At 43.3% G+C, this 19,279-nt stretch overlaps 2 protein-coding genes across 4 annotated transcripts; one reads left to right on the top strand and one right to left on the bottom strand.

The window, feature by feature from the left end:
• The first annotated feature begins 791 nt into the window (after positions 1 to 791).
• Positions 792 to 15,507, top strand: LOC101745478 (molybdenum cofactor biosynthesis protein 1). Of its 3 annotated transcripts, none has more exons than XM_038019397.2 (11): positions 792 to 1,039; positions 1,130 to 1,226; positions 4,454 to 4,621; positions 5,359 to 5,522; positions 5,596 to 5,680; positions 5,760 to 5,823; positions 12,502 to 12,640; positions 13,057 to 13,167; positions 13,268 to 13,388; positions 13,605 to 14,065; positions 14,143 to 15,507. In XM_038019397.2, exons 1-11 carry the CDS (start codon positions 926 to 928, stop codon positions 14,530 to 14,532), a joined length of 1,914 nt encoding a protein of 637 aa, XP_037875325.1. In that variant the 5' UTR covers positions 792 to 925; the 3' UTR covers positions 14,533 to 15,507. The 3 variants fall into 3 exon arrangements, with proteins under 3 accessions (XP_037875325.1, XP_037875326.1, XP_037875328.1); XM_038019398.2 differs by having other exon boundaries at positions 793 to 1,039; positions 12,502 to 12,686; positions 13,714 to 14,065; XM_038019400.2 differs by lacking the exon at positions 5,596 to 5,680 and having other exon boundaries at positions 987 to 1,039.
• Positions 15,392 to 17,799, bottom strand: LOC101744616 (prefoldin subunit 2). The gene is made up of 2 exons (XM_004927448.4): positions 17,310 to 17,799; positions 15,392 to 17,227 (listed from the first exon to the last, which is right to left on the bottom strand). Exons 1-2 carry the CDS (start codon positions 17,441 to 17,443, stop codon positions 16,930 to 16,932), a joined length of 432 nt encoding a protein of 143 aa, XP_004927505.1. The 5' UTR covers positions 17,444 to 17,799; the 3' UTR covers positions 15,392 to 16,929.
• Between the last annotated feature and the right edge of the window lie 1,480 nt (positions 17,800 to 19,279).

The raw sequence follows: 19,279 nt of genomic DNA, 5'->3' as shown, positions 1-19,279 counted from the left end.
TTGAGTTTATTTCTTGTGTTTGTATTAAACTTTTGAAATCTACACTCTTTTGGTATATTTTGTAATTTTAAATTAAGACACAAAATACTAAAAACTGAAAATAATGTAGCCAGTCCTAAGCCTGGTAAAAGCATGAAAGAAAGTTTTTTGGTATTTTTATTTTCATGTTTTTTTTATTACTTTAAAATCATATTATAAATTGATATCAGAAAACCAACCGTATAACGTTGACTTAAATCTATATCTACTACGATATTATATCAGCGTATCGTTTCAAATCTCAAATATCATGAATTGAGAAAATCTACTAGCATCCATCAATATATAGATTCAGAAAATATATAGATTCAATATCCGATATTGATACTCGATATATAGATACGATTCGATACGTGGCAAAACCGATATTACCCACTCCTAGTACTGACTTAATATGGGGCCCAAATGTCATATTTTTGTTAAGGGTGACGCCTAGGTACTTAGCCTTCGAAGCCCAGGTTATGGGCTGACCAAAGATTTTAATGGCGGGAATGGAGTTTCCGCGCCTAATTCGTAATGAAATAAGTACTAGCAGTACTATGCGTCGACTTCTTCATTATTATTTTGAGAAGGTTGTTGCTGTGATTTAATTTCTAAAATTGAAGAATTTATTATATTTGTTGCTCGATAACATGTTGATTATTAATAATTTGATGGTTTTTACCAAAACAGAAAAAAACCAATGTCAATTTACAAAGATGTAAAATCGATTTCATTTTGTGTTTTTGGCTGAAGAAATCGATTCGTCGATTAAGCGATGTCAGATCGCCCTCCATAAGCCTGAGGCTGAGGAGCGGGGAAAAGTTTTGAAGTTTGAAGTTTTTCGTATCTGCGAGTGAACTTGATTATTTTGTTTACGTACGTGCAATAAGCCGACCGCAATAAAATGAAAATTCGGACTAATAATTTTTCATCTTTATATCGCATTTTTGAATGCGATCTAAGAACAATAAAATCGTGTTTCCGGGCTATTACTGTACCCGATAGATTGTACAGTGATGTAAGTAATTATATATTTAAGTCGAATGAATAGTACCAAGACTTGCTCAGAGCAGAAGTATTTAACGCGTGTTGCTTATTTTGTGCATAGGACAGCCGTGTGGAGGCGGCGGCCTCATTAAGCGACCTACATGGTCGTCGACACAACTACCTGCGAATATCTCTCACTGAGCGATGCAACCTGCGATGTAAGTCATACTAGACACATCATCATATTTTCACACGTCTACACTTTAGTTTTCAGACTATCTGCATCAATGATCTAAAAATTGTTTGTTCATAAATAAGATCACAAGACACAAATGAAGAAGTCAATAATTAAATTATAATCATCAAAACTAGTTGAACTAGCCCAGTCTGTACTGCTGAATCAACAGAACCGTTTTTATGTACAATATTATCCACAATAAGTGGCTTATTTTGTGTTAATATATATTGCCTCATGCTTTATTACATTAACAACACCACGTGACTGCATGAACTAGTCTCAGAATCGATTTGACCTTACCCAGTTATCATTCTATGAAAAGGCAAAAAATATATTAGATAACACATACGCATGTCTGCTGCAAACATTAACACTAAACATTGTTGATTGTTGATATTATGGAGCTTGCAAGTAAATAGTCAATATAGATATGTATGTATAATTTTATATAAAAAACAGCTTTTCAAAAATGAATATTTCTTTATAATGATTGACAGCAAAGATTGAATCAGTTAATTTAGAAAAAAGGAGTGGCGAGGGTACTAAATGTAATTGTAGTGAAAGGTTATGAGATAACTCTATAATTTAAAATTTTAATGAACAATCCTATTGTGCTAAAAATAGCTTTGATGATGATGTTTCATAGCTCTTTAATAGATACTTCTTGAACATTGAAGTTATTGTGGTCTAAAGGATAAGATACCGGGTGTATATACAAATGTGTATCTAGTTATGCAACTGGGCTGCTGTTTGAATCCTGCAGGCAGGAACCAGTTTTTCTGCTAAAAAACATACATAAAAAATGTTCATGAAAAGCTAACATGATGAAGGAAAAACAGTGTATACAAAAAATGAAACCTGCAACAATTTTAATTTGCATAATTACTGGTGGTAGGTACCATAACCCTGCCTATTTCTGCCGTCAAGCAGTAATGCGTTTCAGTTTAAAGAGGGGCAGACTGTATTGAAAAAACTTAGAACTCAAGCCTCAAGGTGGGTGGCAGCATTTATATTTGTTGATCCCTATGGGCTCTGGTGACCACTTAACACCAAGTGGGCTTGAACTACTTGATTACATACGTAAGCAATAAATAAAATCGACTATACAATATTTTTTTCTTCCACTGAAAAGGGTAATGTTCCAGAGTAATGAGGTTGTTTGGAACTTCTGGGTCTGTAGAGGGGCTTCGGTTCCGTCTGTATTTTGTACCGTATGTTCCATGGGGAGTGCTCTGAGGAATTGTTTGAGATGATACCATCGTCTCGTTTTTACCATCGCACCGCCCGTTACCGGAGTAGAGTTCATCCATACTACCTGGAGCCACTGCATTCATCCATAGTGCCCTTTTTAGAGATCTTTTTTGCCATGTACCATCTGGCTTTTGAATAAGCTCCACTCCATGGTGATTCCCGAACGCTATAACATATCCTTCTTCAAACGAGACTTGTGGAGAGTCATTCTTACTTAACGGTAGGCAGTGGCTTGGCTCTGCCTCTGGCATTGCTGAAGTCCATGGGCGAAGGTAACCATTCACTGCAACGGCTGCCCCACCCTTCAAACCGAAACGCATTACTGCTTCACGGCAGAAATAGGTAGGGCAGTGGTACCCACCCGCGCGGACTCACAAGAGGTCCTACCACCAGTAATTACGTAGATTATAATTTTGCGGGTTTGATTTTTATTACACGATGTTATTCCTTTACCGTGGAAGTCAATCGTGAACATTTGTTGAGTACGTATTTCATTAGAAAAATTGGTACCCGCCTGAGATTCGAACACCGGTGCATCGCTCAACACGAATGCACCGGACGTATTATCCGTTAGGCCACGACGACTTAATACCACCCACATATAAACTAAATAATTCATACTTTGAACATTATATATTCAAAGTATATACGTATTACATTTTCATTTTAATATTATAATATCATTACACAAACTCATACTAAGGACGGAACATCAAGGCTATAAATTTCGGATAAACCATTCAAATATAAATCAATTTTTTTTTTTCATTAATATCTTATTTCAAAATAAAGAAAGATCAGATTTATTAACAGTTGCGTTAATCTTGGCGAGTAGACATCAACAGCAAGTTGTATATCTCACATTCCTGTGCTATCAGATTTCTTTATTTGACTGTTCAAGTAAATATAATAGAATAAAATAAAATAAAATAGAACAAACAATCTATATATATAAAAATGAATTGTTGTTCGTTAGGTTCGCTAAAACTCGAGAACGGCTGGACCGATTTAGCTAATTTTGATCTTGAATTATTTGTCGAAGTCCAGAGAAGGTTTAAAAGGTAGATAAATATGAAAATTCTCGGAATTAAATAAAGTTTAGGTATTTTATTTATCGATTGAGGCACTACGAAGTCTGCCAGGTCAGCTAGTACAATATAATATTCTATATCAAAAATTGATAGTTTTGATAGCAAATTGATAGCAACATTAAGAAAATAACAAAAACACAAGAATAACAAAAGAAATACCAATTTAATCTTAACTAAAACAACCTTGAAACATACAGAACCAACTGAGATTAGTTATACATAAGTATATACTTAATATATATATATATATAATGTATGAATCAATAACAGAACTACTGTTGTTATTTACTAAATGTTTAAATTACTTTAGCTTATTAATTGTAAGTTCTTGGTTTAGAAAGTATAGTTTCCTAAAATATATTGCACTTCGAATCGCAAAGTATAAAACGTAGTAGACTTCACTTGCTCTGCTACTGAACCATACACTGACTTGGAAACAATAGCTTCTTCAAATTGATGATTCTAATTTAAACACCCTTCACAGTTTTTGGTTTCACAGACCTTTTTCGGAGCCATTATTATTTTTCCCACAGTTGTTTTCAGTCGTAATTCGATACAGACTACCAGTCTTTTAAACTTGAAAATTCACTACACTCACTGTTGAGTATTAATACACATAAATTAGGTGACCTACTAATATATATTTTCTGATTCCTTAAACGTAATATTAAGGACTATCTTGTATAATCAAAACCAAATCAAATAAGTTAAAAAAAATTAGATGGTACTTAGCTCAAAATTCAAATAACGATGAATAACGCAAGATTAAACCGTACAGTCATGTGCTCCTGATTGAAGAGTGGGTCAGTCATGTCCCAAGGTTCCAGCAAGTATTAATTTAGCTGTGTTGGAATTTGTGGTGCAGGCAAGTACTGCATGCCGGCGGAAGGCGTGCCCCTGTCCAGTCGCAGCTCGCTGCTGTCAGTGGAAGAGCTGCGGGTGATAGTGGGCGCGCTGGCGGCCGCCGGCGTGGACAAGCTGCGGCTCACCGGCGGGGAGCCGACGCTCAGGAGCGATCTCGCCGATATCATACGTAACGCCTATTCATCTGGTCACTATAATCGCTACACTATAACCATTTGTATCTGTCTAAACAATAATGTACATTCTAATCACAAATATCAAAAAGATGTCGTTCACGCATGAAGTGCTGTGCGGGGACTGGTTACAGGGCCTAGAACATGACCGCCCCGCCCCTTCCCGTGGGTGGATTCACAGAAGTAGGGGCTGCAACGTTTTTTGAGTATTATACCAGCGTACTGCGATCGCCAACTGGCATTTACTGACGATAGGGCGTCTTGTGAGACTCCCACAGACAGCCACCAACATGCGGCTCAGTAGTGGCGTTAGTAGTTTCTTGTTTGAAGAGTGGGAAAGCCATTATAGTATACGATTAAAGCTTCGACCGCGTGCCTCGGGGCGGGAGGCGGTGTTGTGACGTCAATAGTCCACAATAGCTCGTACACTAATAAGAAATATAAAGGTGACTCAATAATAAAATTCTAATGCAGTCCTTCGATGTGTGTGTGTGTTGTGCAGAACACCCGACGTACTGGTACTCCGGTATAGATAATTCCTGCTCACGTGATTTTAAGCGGTTAGCAGAGCTGGTGCATAACAATGTGATTGCTACTTGCCTACTTTAAGAGAATAACCAGCATTAGTGGCTAAGCCTCAACTTACTATTACTTTACCCTTAACAATAGTACTGAATTATGTAAGTTGATGTTTCGCGTGCGTGTGATGCGGCGGGTGTGTGTGTGTGCGCAGAGTCGCTGAAGGCCATCGACGGCATCCGCTCGGTGTCCATGACGACCAACGGGCTGGTGCTGGCGCGGCGCCTGGCCTCGCTGCAGCGCGCCGGCCTGGACGCCGTCAACGTGTCGCTGGACACGCTGCGCCCGGACCGCTACGAGGACATGGCCAGGAGGCGGGTGCGTGTGTGTCGCGCTGTACTGCGCTGTACTGCGCCTAGTGCGTGTAATGTAGCGTGCTCGTGTCGCGCAGGGCCTGGCGCGCGTGCTGGCCGGCCTGGACCTCGCGCTGCAGCTCGGCTACTCGCCAGTCAAGATCAACACCGTGCTCATGAGAGGTCAGGCTCGCCCCCCGCGCCGCCCCCGCGCTCGCCCCCGCGTGTGAGCGCCGCCTGCTCACGGAGACTTTGCTTGCAGGTTTCAACGATGACGAGATCGGCGACTTCATAGAGATGACCCGCGAGCGCGACCTCGAGGTCAGGTGAGGTCACGACGAAACGTCTTTAAAAATCTTTAAACGAAACATCCAAAATTAAAGTACCCCCTTTTTAGTATTCGTTTCCTGAAAGAGAAGAGGAAACTTAGGCCCAGCGCACAGCTGAAGCTGCCGCAAGACGGGCGGCGGGACGGCGCACGCGCGCACCCACAGGCAGCTCTCAGGATATATTAGGGGTTAAAGTATGAAATTGCCGATTTGTACTGAAAAATTTAAATTCGGTTTTTTTTTTTCATTTAACATATTTATTTAATCAAAATATCTACCACTAGCGGCCCGCTCCGGCTCCGCTCGGGTCCTTAACAAAAATTTCAGCGATATTTGACGTTGTTTTATTTTTTCAAATAAAAGAACACTTAATGCGGCATAACTATAATAGTTAGACATATGCTGTCCCGACACTTTTCGTAAATAATAATGTGTTCTACAAAGTCGTAGTACATTATTTTATTCTATAATCAATAGTTTTCGCAGGGCGCTGAATAAGAATATTTTAAGTTTTTTTTTTTATACCTTGGGCTACATTATTGGAGTTTTAGTATGGATCCCTAATCTTTTTCAAAAAAGATTAAGATAAGCTATTTTTTTATTATTTTTTTATTGCTTAGATGGCTTAGAGAGCTCACAGCCCACCTGGTGTTAAGTGGTTACTGAAGCTCATAGACATCTACAACGTAAATGCGTCACCCACCTTGAGATATAAGTTCTAAGGTCTCAGTATAGTTACAACGGCTGCCCCACCCTTCAAACCGAAACGCATTACTGCTTCACGGCAGAAATAGGCAGGGTGGATACCACCGGTTGAGTCCTCAACAGAGTGAAGCGGTACTTCATGCCTGGACAAAGGCTTTTGCTCTATAAAGCACAAGTCCGGCCTCGCGTGGAGTACTGCTCCCATCTCTGGGCCGGGACTCCCAAATACCAGCTTCTTCCATTTGACTCCCTACAGAAGAGGGCCGTTCGGATTGTCGATAATCCCATTCTCTCGGATCGTTTGGAACCTCTGGGTCTGCGGAGGGACTTCGGTTCCCTCTGTATTTTGTATCGTATGTTCCATGGGGAGTGCTCTGAGGAATTATTCGAGATGATACCGGCATCTCGTTTTTACCACCACACCACCCGCCACCGAAGTAGAGTTCATCCATACTACCTGGAGCCACTGCGGTCATCCACAATGCGCTTCCAGAGATCTTTTTTGCCACGCACCATCCGGCTATGGAATGAGCTCGGGAAACACCGTGGAGGGGTCCACGGTGTTTCCCGAGCGCTATGACGTCCTTCTTCAAACGAGGCTTATGGAGAGTATTAAGCGGTAGGCAGCGGCTTGGCTCCGCCCCTGGCATTACTGAAGTCCTTGAGCGACGGTAACCACTCACCATCAGGTGGGCCGTATGCTCGTCTGCCTACAAGGACAATAAAAAATAAAAAAGAGGTCCTACTATCAGTAATAATAATGTAATGTCTTTAATATTATTTATCTACTATAGTGTAGTTTTGGCGAAATCTGTATTATATTATAGAATATATTAATATCTGTATTATTATAGAAGTATAATAGTGTTTGACAATAGAACTATAATAATGTTGAAACTTTTAATTTCAATTAATTATAGTCGAAATTCGGTTATTGCGGGGACCACTAGTTACAATAAAACGGCAATTTCATACGCTAACCCCTATTATATCGGATATTAATCGGAATTTATTTTTGAAGCCAACTCTTGTACTGAGATTGTAACGTACCTAAGTATGCCTTGTTGTGTGTGTGCTTGCGTGTTTGTTTATGTGTTTCTGCATGTGTGCACGTGTGCGTCTCGGAGACATACGGTAGGACGTAACTTTCACATTTATGAACAAATTCATATATTATGGAGTGCATCAGACAATGTAGAACAACCAGCTAATCGCATAAATTGAAGTCGCTGAGGACGGATGAGCGCCGTACACTCGTGTTGGCTGGTCAAGTGGGACACTCACCCTTTTTTTTTTTTTTTTTTCTCGGGCCGGGGGCCGAACCTCCTACGAGGTCCCCGCGCCTAGGGAGCGCGCGGGGTATGTGAGACTCAACGATCTGCAGGTGTTGAGAGCAGATCGCGGGCCCAAGGATTTTAGGGCCCACCCACTAAACGACTCCCCTGCACTCTTACATCCGACGTCCGATCTCCGTCCGGGGTCAGAACCCGTTCAGAGTAGGGGGGTTCCCGCGGTCAACACTACAACCAGACACGCGGCGTCACCCCGAGGACGCCCGACCGACGGGTCGTCGAGGCGATAGTCGACGACCAACGACGTCAGTCTCCGCGGTACGGCGGCCCTACCAGGCCGCCCGGGCGGTGCCGCTGGTGTTCCGGGATACCCCGCTGGGCCAGAACCAGCCTGCCGGGTCGGAACGCGATACACCGCCGACCGGGTTGCTCTTCAACAGTATGTTCGGCGACGACAGCGACGACGAAAAAGCGGACCGCATCGCAGTCCGCAGCCGCCGACGCGCCGTCCCGTCCTCCTGGTGCCAGCGCGCTAGAGTGACGGTAGCGTGCGGCGCAGCCTCAAGTGGGACACTCACCCGCCTTAACAACAATTATAAGTGGCAGTACTAGTACTAACAGTTGGAATATCATCATTTAATTTCTTTAATAATAAATGTAATTAGTTGTATAGATAAACACGAGTTGTGTGTTCAACTGTTGCGAGACATTTCCTTATTTACTGAAAGATATTTACAAATAATTATTTCTAGATGAAGTTTCGGGTGTTTGATCACGTGCTTTTTCTGAATTTCTGATACAAATTAATAAAACAGTTGACACAGTTGAACGTGGAATTGAACGTCAATTAGACACGACCGAATACGGAAACAACTTGCTTCTTTGCGGTGATAGGAAAGTGCTCCGCCCCCCGCGCCCCGCCCGCCCCCCGCGCCCCGCCCGCCCCCCGCGCCCTGCCCGCCCCCGGGGGCGCCCGCCCCGCGCACACAGCGGCGCCGAGAGAGGGCGCGAGTGTCGTAGAGCTCGTGTCAACGAAATTAGTTCATTCGTATCGCTAGTCTTGCCGCCTGCCTCGTATTCTGAACTAAAGAGAACAAAGTAGGCGTAGTGAGCCTGTAAAGTAATGAAATACCAATTATTGGCTAATATTGGCTTAAATACATTCGTAATTACTCAACTGTATATGAAATACACACCCTAAAAATATATTTTATTCACAATTTTCTTGTAGTTCGTAGTTCTTTCTTATTCGTTTATTTATTACAAGGAGGACCAACAGCCCAACTCCACATAATAGAATAAGATAACAAAAAATAAAACCAGAAAGCCAATTAAAGGTCCTCCCCAACATAAACAAGTTAAATTACATACTAGAAAAAAAAAATTGCAAGCAAGAATCCATATAAGGAAACGAAGAAATAAACCAAACTAATTTAAATGTAAACTTACTTAAAAATGTCACAAATGAATAAATCTCAAGTGTGCTGTACATCAGCACCACGTGGCCCCACGCCCTGCATCCCGTCATCGCACAGAAATCATCTGGCACTAAGCTGACGTGTCACCCTTGTGATACAGGAATTAAATGGGTCAAGTCATTTTTTTCCTTTCCTACCTAAGGTGGTAGCCTTGAGAGGCTATGTCAGCGTAACCCTAACGTGTAAGTGAGTTCTCGGGGCTCTAACCAGGAGGCGTTGCTAACGCAGGATCGAGTATGTAGTTTCCGGCGGCCTCGACAAGAGGGTTTCCGTGTCGTGCCGCCTTCTCAAAGTGGCGCACTGATGCCGACTAAAGATATTTACTGATGGAGTCAAGCTCCAGATCATCATGGAGGTCCACGTTCCTCATGAACCACGGTGCTCCGAAAGCTATCCTGCAAAAACGGGTTTGAATGACTTGAAGGGGTTTCCAACAATTGCGGGCCGCGTGAGCGAACACTACAATTGCATAGGTCATAACTGGACATATGCAACTTTTGTAGAATATCACCTTATTACGAAGGGACAATTTATTTCCCTAGCAAATCATCGGATAGAGGCGTCCTAGTATGAAAGCGACACGATTGCGTACCGTTTTTATGTGGGGCCGAAATGTCATCCCTCTGTCAAGGGTGACGCCTAGATATGCAGGTGGGCAGCGGGTTGGCTTTCGGTAGCCACTGGCTTGGCTCTGCCCCTGGCACTGCTGAAGTCCATGGGCGACGGTAACCACTCACCATCAGGTGGGCCGTGTGCTCGTCTGCCTACAAGGCCAATAAATAAAAAAAATTTGACCTTCGAGGCACACGGTATGGGCTGCCAAGGAGAGTAATGGGGCTAACGGCGGAGGTGTTAACGCGCCTATTAACTCACGGGAGTGAGCTGCTCGAAGCGGTATTGGGAGGGCGACCCCTTTTGAAGAGCACCGCTGTGCTTTTCGTGGGGTTGCTGTTAATGCGCCACTTCTGGAACCACTGTTCCTACGAGGTGGTTGCTACGATCTGGAGTCGCCAATGCAATAACGACTTCTTCCTACACGAGTAGTAGATAGCCATATCTACTTAGTCTGGTCATAAATACTGTTACAATTAAAAATTTAAAAAAATCTAAAGAAAATAACATTTATTACTTTTACAGTGTGTTAGTTTAATACATAAATATAAAACAATTTAAAGTATAAAAAGCTTATTCGAAGTGGTCTCCATTGGCTGCAATACAGTCCTTTAAACGTTGAGGCCAGTTATCAATAGAAGCACGCACTCTTTCCATGGGAAAATTTTTCACTGCCAATTGTACGGATTGTTTTAGGGACTCCAAATTATCATGGCGTTTAGAGCAAGCCGTACTCTCTAAAACTGACCATAAATCATAATCCAGCGGATTAAGATCGGGACTAGACGACGGCCAGTCTTCAGCTCTGATGAAGTTCGAAGCATTCGTTTCCAACCAAGACTGCGTAGACCGAGCTTTATGACCTGGCGCCGAGTCTTGCTGGAAGGACGATTCTTGATTATTGAACATGGTGTTGTTAAGGGGCTTCACTACCTTCTCAAGAATGGTATCTTGATACACTTGTGCCGATGTTTTGATACCTTTTTCACAAAAGTATGGCTCAGTCACTCCTTCATAGCTAATACCCCACCAAACCATCACTGAAGTCGGATAGTGCCCACGTTGCACTCTGTCGACTAATTGGGAAGCTTCCTTAAAGCTTTGAGCATAAATACGGTCATTTTGTTTGTTAAAATGTTGCTCAATTGTAAAAAATTTCTCATCCGTAAACAAAAATTTTCTATGACCTCCCTTTGCGTACCGCTTCAGTAGTTGTTTCGATTTTACCACCCTATTCTCTTTTAAATTATCAGTTAAAAAATGACCAGTACGTCTCTTATAGGCTGCAAGTCTTAAGTCATCTAGGTACTATCTTCATCTCCCGAGATAAAATCTTTTGCTTTCGGACAGGATTTCTTCGAATTCTTTCCCTTACTGCTTTGACCACCTTTTTCGTGCGAACACTACGTGGACGGCCAGATCTTTTTCTGTCACAAACAGAGGAGGTCTCATTGCACCTATTAATAGCCCGGTACACAAACATTTTACTAATACCAAGCGTATGGAGCGTTTTAAAAATTGCATTTGGCTCCATACCTACTTTGTGTAATGCAATCACAGCGATTCGGTTCTCTTTATCACCCCACTCCATTTTAATATCGCAAAATATTGTACAATGTATTGGCGCCAAAATGAGAAAACTCAATGAGCAATCATATAAAAATGACAGATTCGAAATTCAAATGTAATATTTTGTTTATTTTTAATTGTAACAGTATTTATGGCCAGACTAAGTAGATGCGTCTCGTCTGCATCACATGTTGCAGGTAAAGTGGAAGTAGATAGTAATTTGAGTTATAGGCAATATTTAATTAAAAAAGCGAAGTTGAGCACTTGAGGCGAACTCTCTACAGCTGCTTGTTTGTGTATTTCGTATAGACAACCGGTGTTGTGCAGCGGAGCGCGGCCGCAGCCAATATGAATAGTAATCACTTCCGGTGGTTTATTGTCGCTCAGTCGTAATCTTGCGGAACCTGTCGACGAAGGTTTTGTAAATAAAAAATACGTTCATATATCTAATTACCAATTAGATTATTATAAAAATAAAGAGAACCGAAAAAAATATACATATTTTTACATGTTTATATCTAAATTTTAGTGTAAATGTTTATATAGTAATAAAATAAAAATGTCATAACCAAAAACGGATAAACTGAAATAAACACCAAAAGAAGAAACAGAAAAGTTCCTCCCGGGGCACGCCGCGGCGGGCGCACTGCGGGGAGGGCCCGCGCCGCTCGTACCGCCTGCCCCACGGGATGTGCGATAAGGGATGGTTGTGGTGAATACACAAGGACATATTATGACAATGTATGTGTAATGTAATATCTTTACAGCCTCCGAGAAAACCACACAGAACGTAAATTCATCAAATAATACCTCGGTACTTACAAAACTGACTACTTAAAATCTTAGTTCGGACCGCCGAGACGCGACTCGGCGTCAGGGAAGAGCGCGGCCCGCACCGTGCTCCCACCGCGCGGCCGACACGGCGCCGTGTGCGGACCCTCTCTTGGTACAGGGCGGCTCGTCCCGAGGGAGCAGGCGATGGAGTGCCACCATTGTAACACATTTATTTGTGTCTGCAGGTTCATAGAATTCATGCCATTTGCCGGCAACGAGTGGAAGTCGGGCCGCCTCGTGCCGCACCGCGAGGTCCTGCGGGCCGCCCGCGCCGCGCACCCCGGCCTGCGCCCCCTGCCCCCGCGCCCCAACGACACCGCCACGGTACCCCCCACACATATACTGCACTCAATACTAGATGACAGGTTATGTACGTAGTAAAGGTACCATTACTCTGCTCGATTATTTATAAAATTGACAGTGAAGAACTTGCTAGCTCCTTCATAAACTTTAACCAGAAGTAGGATTAGTATATTATGCTCTGCTAAGTAGGTACTGTTATTGAAAATCGCGAGAATCCTCTTAATCTGGGCAGCGTAGGGCCGGACATTGCAGCGAACCTGCGACCATCAGAGAATGCCAAAGGCTGATAAACAAACTTATAACAAAAAAATTAATTTTCAAATAATTTAATTTATTTCTTCAAGCTAATTATTTGACTTGAATATCTCACATCGCGTACGACTTGAGTTTTATCGATTGCGAAACAAACGCTGTAATGAGTCTGGTTCGTTGGACAGCTGTGGAAGGTGGGCGGGTACGCGGGCACCGTGGGGTTCATCTCGTCCATGACGCAGCACTTCTGCGCGACCTGCAACCGACTGCGCCTCACCGCCGACGGGAACCTCAAGGTGAGCGGGGCGGGGGCGCGGGGCGGGGACCCCGGGGGCGGCGCGGGGGCGGCGCGGGGGGCGCGGGTCCCGGTACAAGCGGCCGTGTGTGTGTGTGCAGGTGTGCCTGTTCGGGGCCGCGGAGGTGTCGCTGCGGGACGCGGTGCGGGGGGGCGCGGGCCCGGCGCGGCTGCTGCAGCTGGTGCGCGCCGCGCTGCACAACAAGAAGGCCGCGCACGCCGGTAACTGGGCAGCTGCTCTCTCCTACCTTGCCGCTCTTGCCTCTTCGCCCTGTCCACCCTCTCTGAACTAGTTCGTGTACTCTGCACAATCAGCACTGCACGAATGTAGCATCACCGGTCCCCCTCGTCCCGAACCCGCTTGTGCTGCATCAGCTCATTTCCTTTACTAACATTGTTCGTCTTGGAACGAGTTTCGACGCGTTCTTGGTATTTCAGTAGCGCGAGCTCGGTCCGGGCGGCGCGAGGAGGCGGGCGAGCGACGGGGGGCCGGGGGGTGGGGGGCGGCCAACCTCCGCACTCTCGCTGATCCTTCCTCTACTTATAGGAATGCAAAATTTGGCGCACATGGAGAACCGGCCCATGATTCTCATAGGCGGGTAGGTGACTTAACCTCGAGAGACGGGCGCGCGTTCAAAGTACAGGGGGTCGGGGGGAGCGGCCGGCTACAGGCGCGCGCTTACTGCACGGGGGGGTCGCGGGGGTCCGGGGGGTCCGAGCCGCCCGCCCGCCTCTCGCACCTGGACGCGCAGGGCCGCGCCCGCATGGTGGACGTCAGCTCCAAGCCGCGCACGCAGCGCGCCGCCGCCGCCGAGTGCGAGCTGCGCGTCGGCGGCCGCCTGCTGCGCCTGCTCCGGGACGCCGCCATGCCCAAGGGAGACGCGCTCACCGTTGCCGAAGTAATTTATTTCTCGAATTCGATGCAGACCCAAATGGAATCTTTAAAATGAATGATTAAGTCAAACACTCCTTACAGATCGCGGGAGTGCTGGGCGCAAAGCGCACGTCCGATCTGATCCCGCTCTGCCACCCGCTGGCGCTGGAGCTGGTGCGCGTGCGGGTGTCGCTGCCCGGCGGGGAGTGCGCGGCGGGGGGCGCGGTGCGGGTGCGCTGCGAGGTGGGGGCGGAGGGCCGCACGGGGGTGGAGATGGAGGCGCTGGTGGGGGCGGCGGTGGCCGCGCTGGCGCTGTACGACATGTGCAAGGCGGTGGACAAGCACATGTCGGTGTCGGAGCTGCGCGTGGTGCACAAGTCGGGCGGGTCGACCCCGCGCGCCCGCTCGCCCCCGCCGCCCCTGCGCGCCCCCGACACGACCCCGCTCGACCCCAAGGAGACCTACGCGCCCACCGACCTCGCACACTTCTAACTGGTCACCACAAACCTGTGACTAGTGGGTAGTGCCGCGCCGCGGTAACGCTGTGCCCTCGCTCCTCCTCGTGCTTTACTTCGTGGTTATGAATTTAGCTTTTAAGGTAATGGTGCTATTGTACAATATTAACCAAGAACAAAATTAACTACTGGATGTTAATAAAAAACAACGTTAAGTCTTCAAATTTTATTATAATTTAAATACATGTTAATCAAATGCGACATTAGAATCTTCTCACACTGGGCTCCGGCTGCGCCTCTCACGGACATAACACAATGCTAACGGAATGCAGAATGTTAGATTGCAATTATTTTGGATTATCATAGAACATCATCATATATGACTGGTATATCAACAAACTTGAGGAACAGTCAAAGCTGTTAAATTGTAAGACATTTAGATGTGCTGTGCGCGGGATATTATGCGAATTGCTCGGCCAACTAACTGTATGGCCTTCTAATATTCATTCTACTTCATTTCGTTCCTAGAAATATGAGTTCGAAATCTCAATTGCTTTTGAAGGTTCCACCTTACCTGAACGTAACTGCTTCTTGGAATAAAATGGATGTTAGTGGCGCCCGCCGTGCGGCTCCACTAGACGCCATAGTTCGCCAGCACAACACTCAGAACTATTTTAAGTGGAAACATTGTAAAAAAACCTAAATCCATCCACTGTGGTTTCTAATACCCCACCTGATACATGGAGGTAAGAAGGCAGGGCCCGACTAAATGTAAAGTTTGGATTACAATAAACATGTCAACGAAAGGACTTGCATGCCAATTGTTTGTTATCCTCTGTGGTATCAACAGTATTGGAGATTAGTCGTCAGACCCTTACAAGTCCAAACTACAAAAATGAATTTTTCAGAAATATATTTTATACAAAATTACTTTACATGAAATAAATATTAGTACACTTTTTTTTGTTTAGTTATTCTTTTCTATATTATAAAATAAAGTTTCTTGTTATTCCTGGCTATTTTTATTTTAAGTAACAATAAATTTTAAGGTTCCAAAAATTAAAACCAAATATGAATCTAGCCATGATCATGTTTTATAATCATATTAAAATTCACCTGATGAAACAGAAAAAGTTGTCACTGTTTTATTGTGACATCCCACCTGGTATTAAAATTTTATCAGACCTCTGACAACATTATGAATGTCACCATCCTGCTAAGAGTATAGGAAGTTTTAATTATATTGTATAGTTGTCCATAGAAATAAGGTAATAATCTAACCATGCTCACTTAGAGTATGGTGCAAGTAATAAATTATCCAAACTTATTAACTTTTCAGTTGAGACTTTTTACACAAAGTTATTACCTGATTGCCATAGTTCATCTCTGAACTCGGACATGCGTATAGTATATCATTCAAATTGTTGGCAGTAAGTTGGCTCTACCCCTGGCAATGGTGAGCCGTATGCTCGTCTGGGCAAGGGCAAATGAAAAATTCAGGCATTCAGGCTTGTTAACTGGCCAAACACTTCAAAATAGCAGTAAACCTTAAAGCTATGTACACAGTTAAACAATACTCTCAAGGTTTCAGTGATATTTCTACTTATTACAGTTGCCTACCAATCACATTGACTCTGCATAGGTGAGCTTCAGATGCTGTGACAGCATTGGGAATATACATATAGCACAATGTGGAAAACATTTTACTATTTAAATTATTTTTCTCTCATATATTACTCTAATGTTTAGAGTTTAAACATTCAAAGCTTATTGTTTTTGATTAGAAATATATCACTGTCACCTTAGACATTGTTAAAGAATGGTGAGGACAACAACAAAAAACTCCATATTGTCTTGACTTCTTAAATGAAGCTATTCTCATAATTGTTGGGACAAAGAGACTGCTTCTCTGCATTTGTATTACATATTCCATGAAAAGTGTTGAAAAGTTGTTCAAGATCTATTTTATTATTAAAGTTTATTATCATACTACTTTCCACTAGACAAGGGTTCATATTCTACTGCCTGAAAAAACTGTTTATTGAGTTTAATTCCACATTATTTGAGCACATTCAGCTGGGGAATTAATTATTCTCTGTGGAGTTTTCGCTGTAGTATTCCTTTCTTTAAATATGTGGTTAAGTGTCTTGGAGTATTGTCACACTAAAATGATTTATTTATCTGGTTGAGATGGATATTCAGTTAGATTTTCCTTTTCTTGTCATCATATTCATAAAGTACTGCTTCATAATACCATGTTTGCCCCCCTTGCCCCTAAACATCAGCCAGAACTAATTTATCAAGCCACACCGTAATAGTATTGTTAATAATAAAAAGTTTCCCAGTACTACCTCACACTGCTTTAGGCAAATGTAGGACTAGTCTCACTGTCAATACACTGCGACAGCTATATGAAATGAAAGGATCAGTATAGTTAACCGCTAGCAACTAGCACATTAGACTTGGTAGAGGTGGATTGCTCTGGAGGTGGTTCAGGCATGGTGCGATCAGCACGTTGGATGCGAATATCATGTTCCTCAATGTATTTATTGATCTCCTCTCCCTTCTGAGTGAGTTGGTCTTCTAGGGACTGGATGGCCTTAGGTAGCTGTTCATAATTGCTGATCAGCTCTGGCAACACCTCAGCTACGGTGCGTTCGACAAGCACGCCCCCAAACATCCGGAAACACTTACGGGTCAACTCCACTCCCCGCAAAGTCTCAATTACGATCCTGTAGACATAATTTACTATGTATTTTGTATTTTTTTAAGCAGTAGATTGATATGCAATAGATTTATTCCACATTTACTCACTTATGTTCGTTTAACTCCATTTGTAATTCTGATATTTTACTCCCTAATTGACGTTGTTCATTACGAAGAGTTTGGAAACCAGCAAAGATTTCCTCATTCGTTTTTTTTCCTACTTTTGATGTATTTTTAGCCATTTTACTCTAGGTAGGTAGGGGAAATGGAAATCAAAATTTTAGGATTTTTTTTTATATAGTTTTAAAAAAAGAGTAATCAATTTAACTCTCTTTGAAAAGTAAAAATAATCACGGTTTACTGAAAGTTTTAAAAATAAAAGAACATGTAAATGTATTTTAAATTAACAAAAACTCAAATTAACTAGTTTTTATCGAATACACGGATTAGGTTATGTACATTAATGTACATGTCAGTTTTTTTTTTGCGAACGCTGGCTACTTTACCTTTTAGGCAATTTTTTTTTTTATTACTTCACAAGAAAATCTTTACCCTCAAATAAATTGTGACCATAGTTTGTGAAACACTTGAGATAAGTTTGAGTCATGACAACCAACTCCTGAAAAGCATCTATTATATTTAAAAAGCATTTTTGGGACGTATTTTGATAATATCCTAATCCTTAGATTAAAAGCATTAAAGTCTTTGTCTATTACTAATAAAATTTAAACTACTAAGTTCTAATAGTACAATAGTTGGGGAAAAAGTTTCTTCGCATTTTTTAAGAAAATTCACATTTTTTAATATTGTTTATTTACATTTAACTAAAGTATGTAGGTACCATTTTGTTCGATAACTTTTTGCCATCTTGTAGGTAGGGACATGATCCCATTGCTATGGGGCTTCCGATCAAAATACCGCGACAATTGGTTTTGGCAGTCCTCTCGTGATGTTAACCTGACAATGCCTAAAAAATTCTGAAGAGATCGAAACAGGTGGAAGTCTGAAGGTGCAAGGTTAGGACTATAGGTAGGAACATTTTATCCGTAATACCCAGCTTAGATAAGAAAAAAAAAATGTATGTGTGACGTGTGTGCAAGTCACACACGGTAGAAGTGAAACCTTTAAAAAATAAAAATTATCGCAAGGGTCAACCACTCCATAGTGCAATGGAGCAGCCTCACCCTGGGGGAAACCGCCTGCATGATCACCGTATCCCTACGCCAAGTAAGTATGATTAGATTATTTTTTTCCTACCTATGCTGATAGCCTTGAGAGGCTATATCAGTGTCGCCTTAACTAGTAGGTGAGCTCACGGGGCTCAAGCCGGATGATGTTGTTAACACAAACCCTAGCAAGAGCCGTGCTTCGCAGAATCTACCACCTGATCGGAAACGCGACCCATTGAGAAGAACCGACGAGAAACTCAGTGGGCTGTGTCTGAGGGTTACTTTATTCGTCGAGCCCTTCGTCGCAAGCGACGGGTTCGACGAGAACGATGACGGGTTCGACGAGAACGATGACCGGTGCTTGAGGTACTTAAAAGCACTGTTAGTGGATCGGGAGGATCCGAAATGACGTGTTTGGGGCGACGTCGACAGCTTTCCATTCTCACCGCAGGATCGGGATTGTAGTTACCGACGGCCACGATGAGAGGGTTCTCGTGTCGTGCCGCTTTATCGAAGTGGCGCATTGACGCCGACTGAAGATACTTACTGATGGACTCTAAGTCCAGGTCGTCGTGGAGCTCCGACGGCTATCCTGCAAAAACGGGATTGAATAACTTGGAATGATTTTAAGCTAGTGCGGGCCGCGTGAGCGAACACTGCGCTTGCATAGGTCATATCAGGGCGTACGCAAGTTTTGTAGAGTGTCACCCTATTTCTAAGGGATAATTTACTTCGCCTGCATATCATCGGATAGAGAGTGTAGAGACATCCTAGTATGAAGGCGGCATGATCACGTACCGTCTTCAAGTGGGGGCGGAATGTCATTTCTCTGTCGAGGGTGACGTCTAAGTATTTGACCTTCGGGGCCGACGGTATGGGTTGGTCGTACATGATGAAGAGGCGAATGGC

Source organism: Bombyx mori, chromosome 23 (assembly GCF_030269925.1).
Source record: "Bombyx mori chromosome 23, ASM3026992v2".
NCBI classification, from domain to species: domain Eukaryota; kingdom Metazoa; phylum Arthropoda; class Insecta; order Lepidoptera; family Bombycidae; genus Bombyx; species Bombyx mori.
The sequence above is the reverse complement of the archived record's forward strand: the minus strand, read 5'-3'. Positions and strand labels throughout refer to the sequence as shown.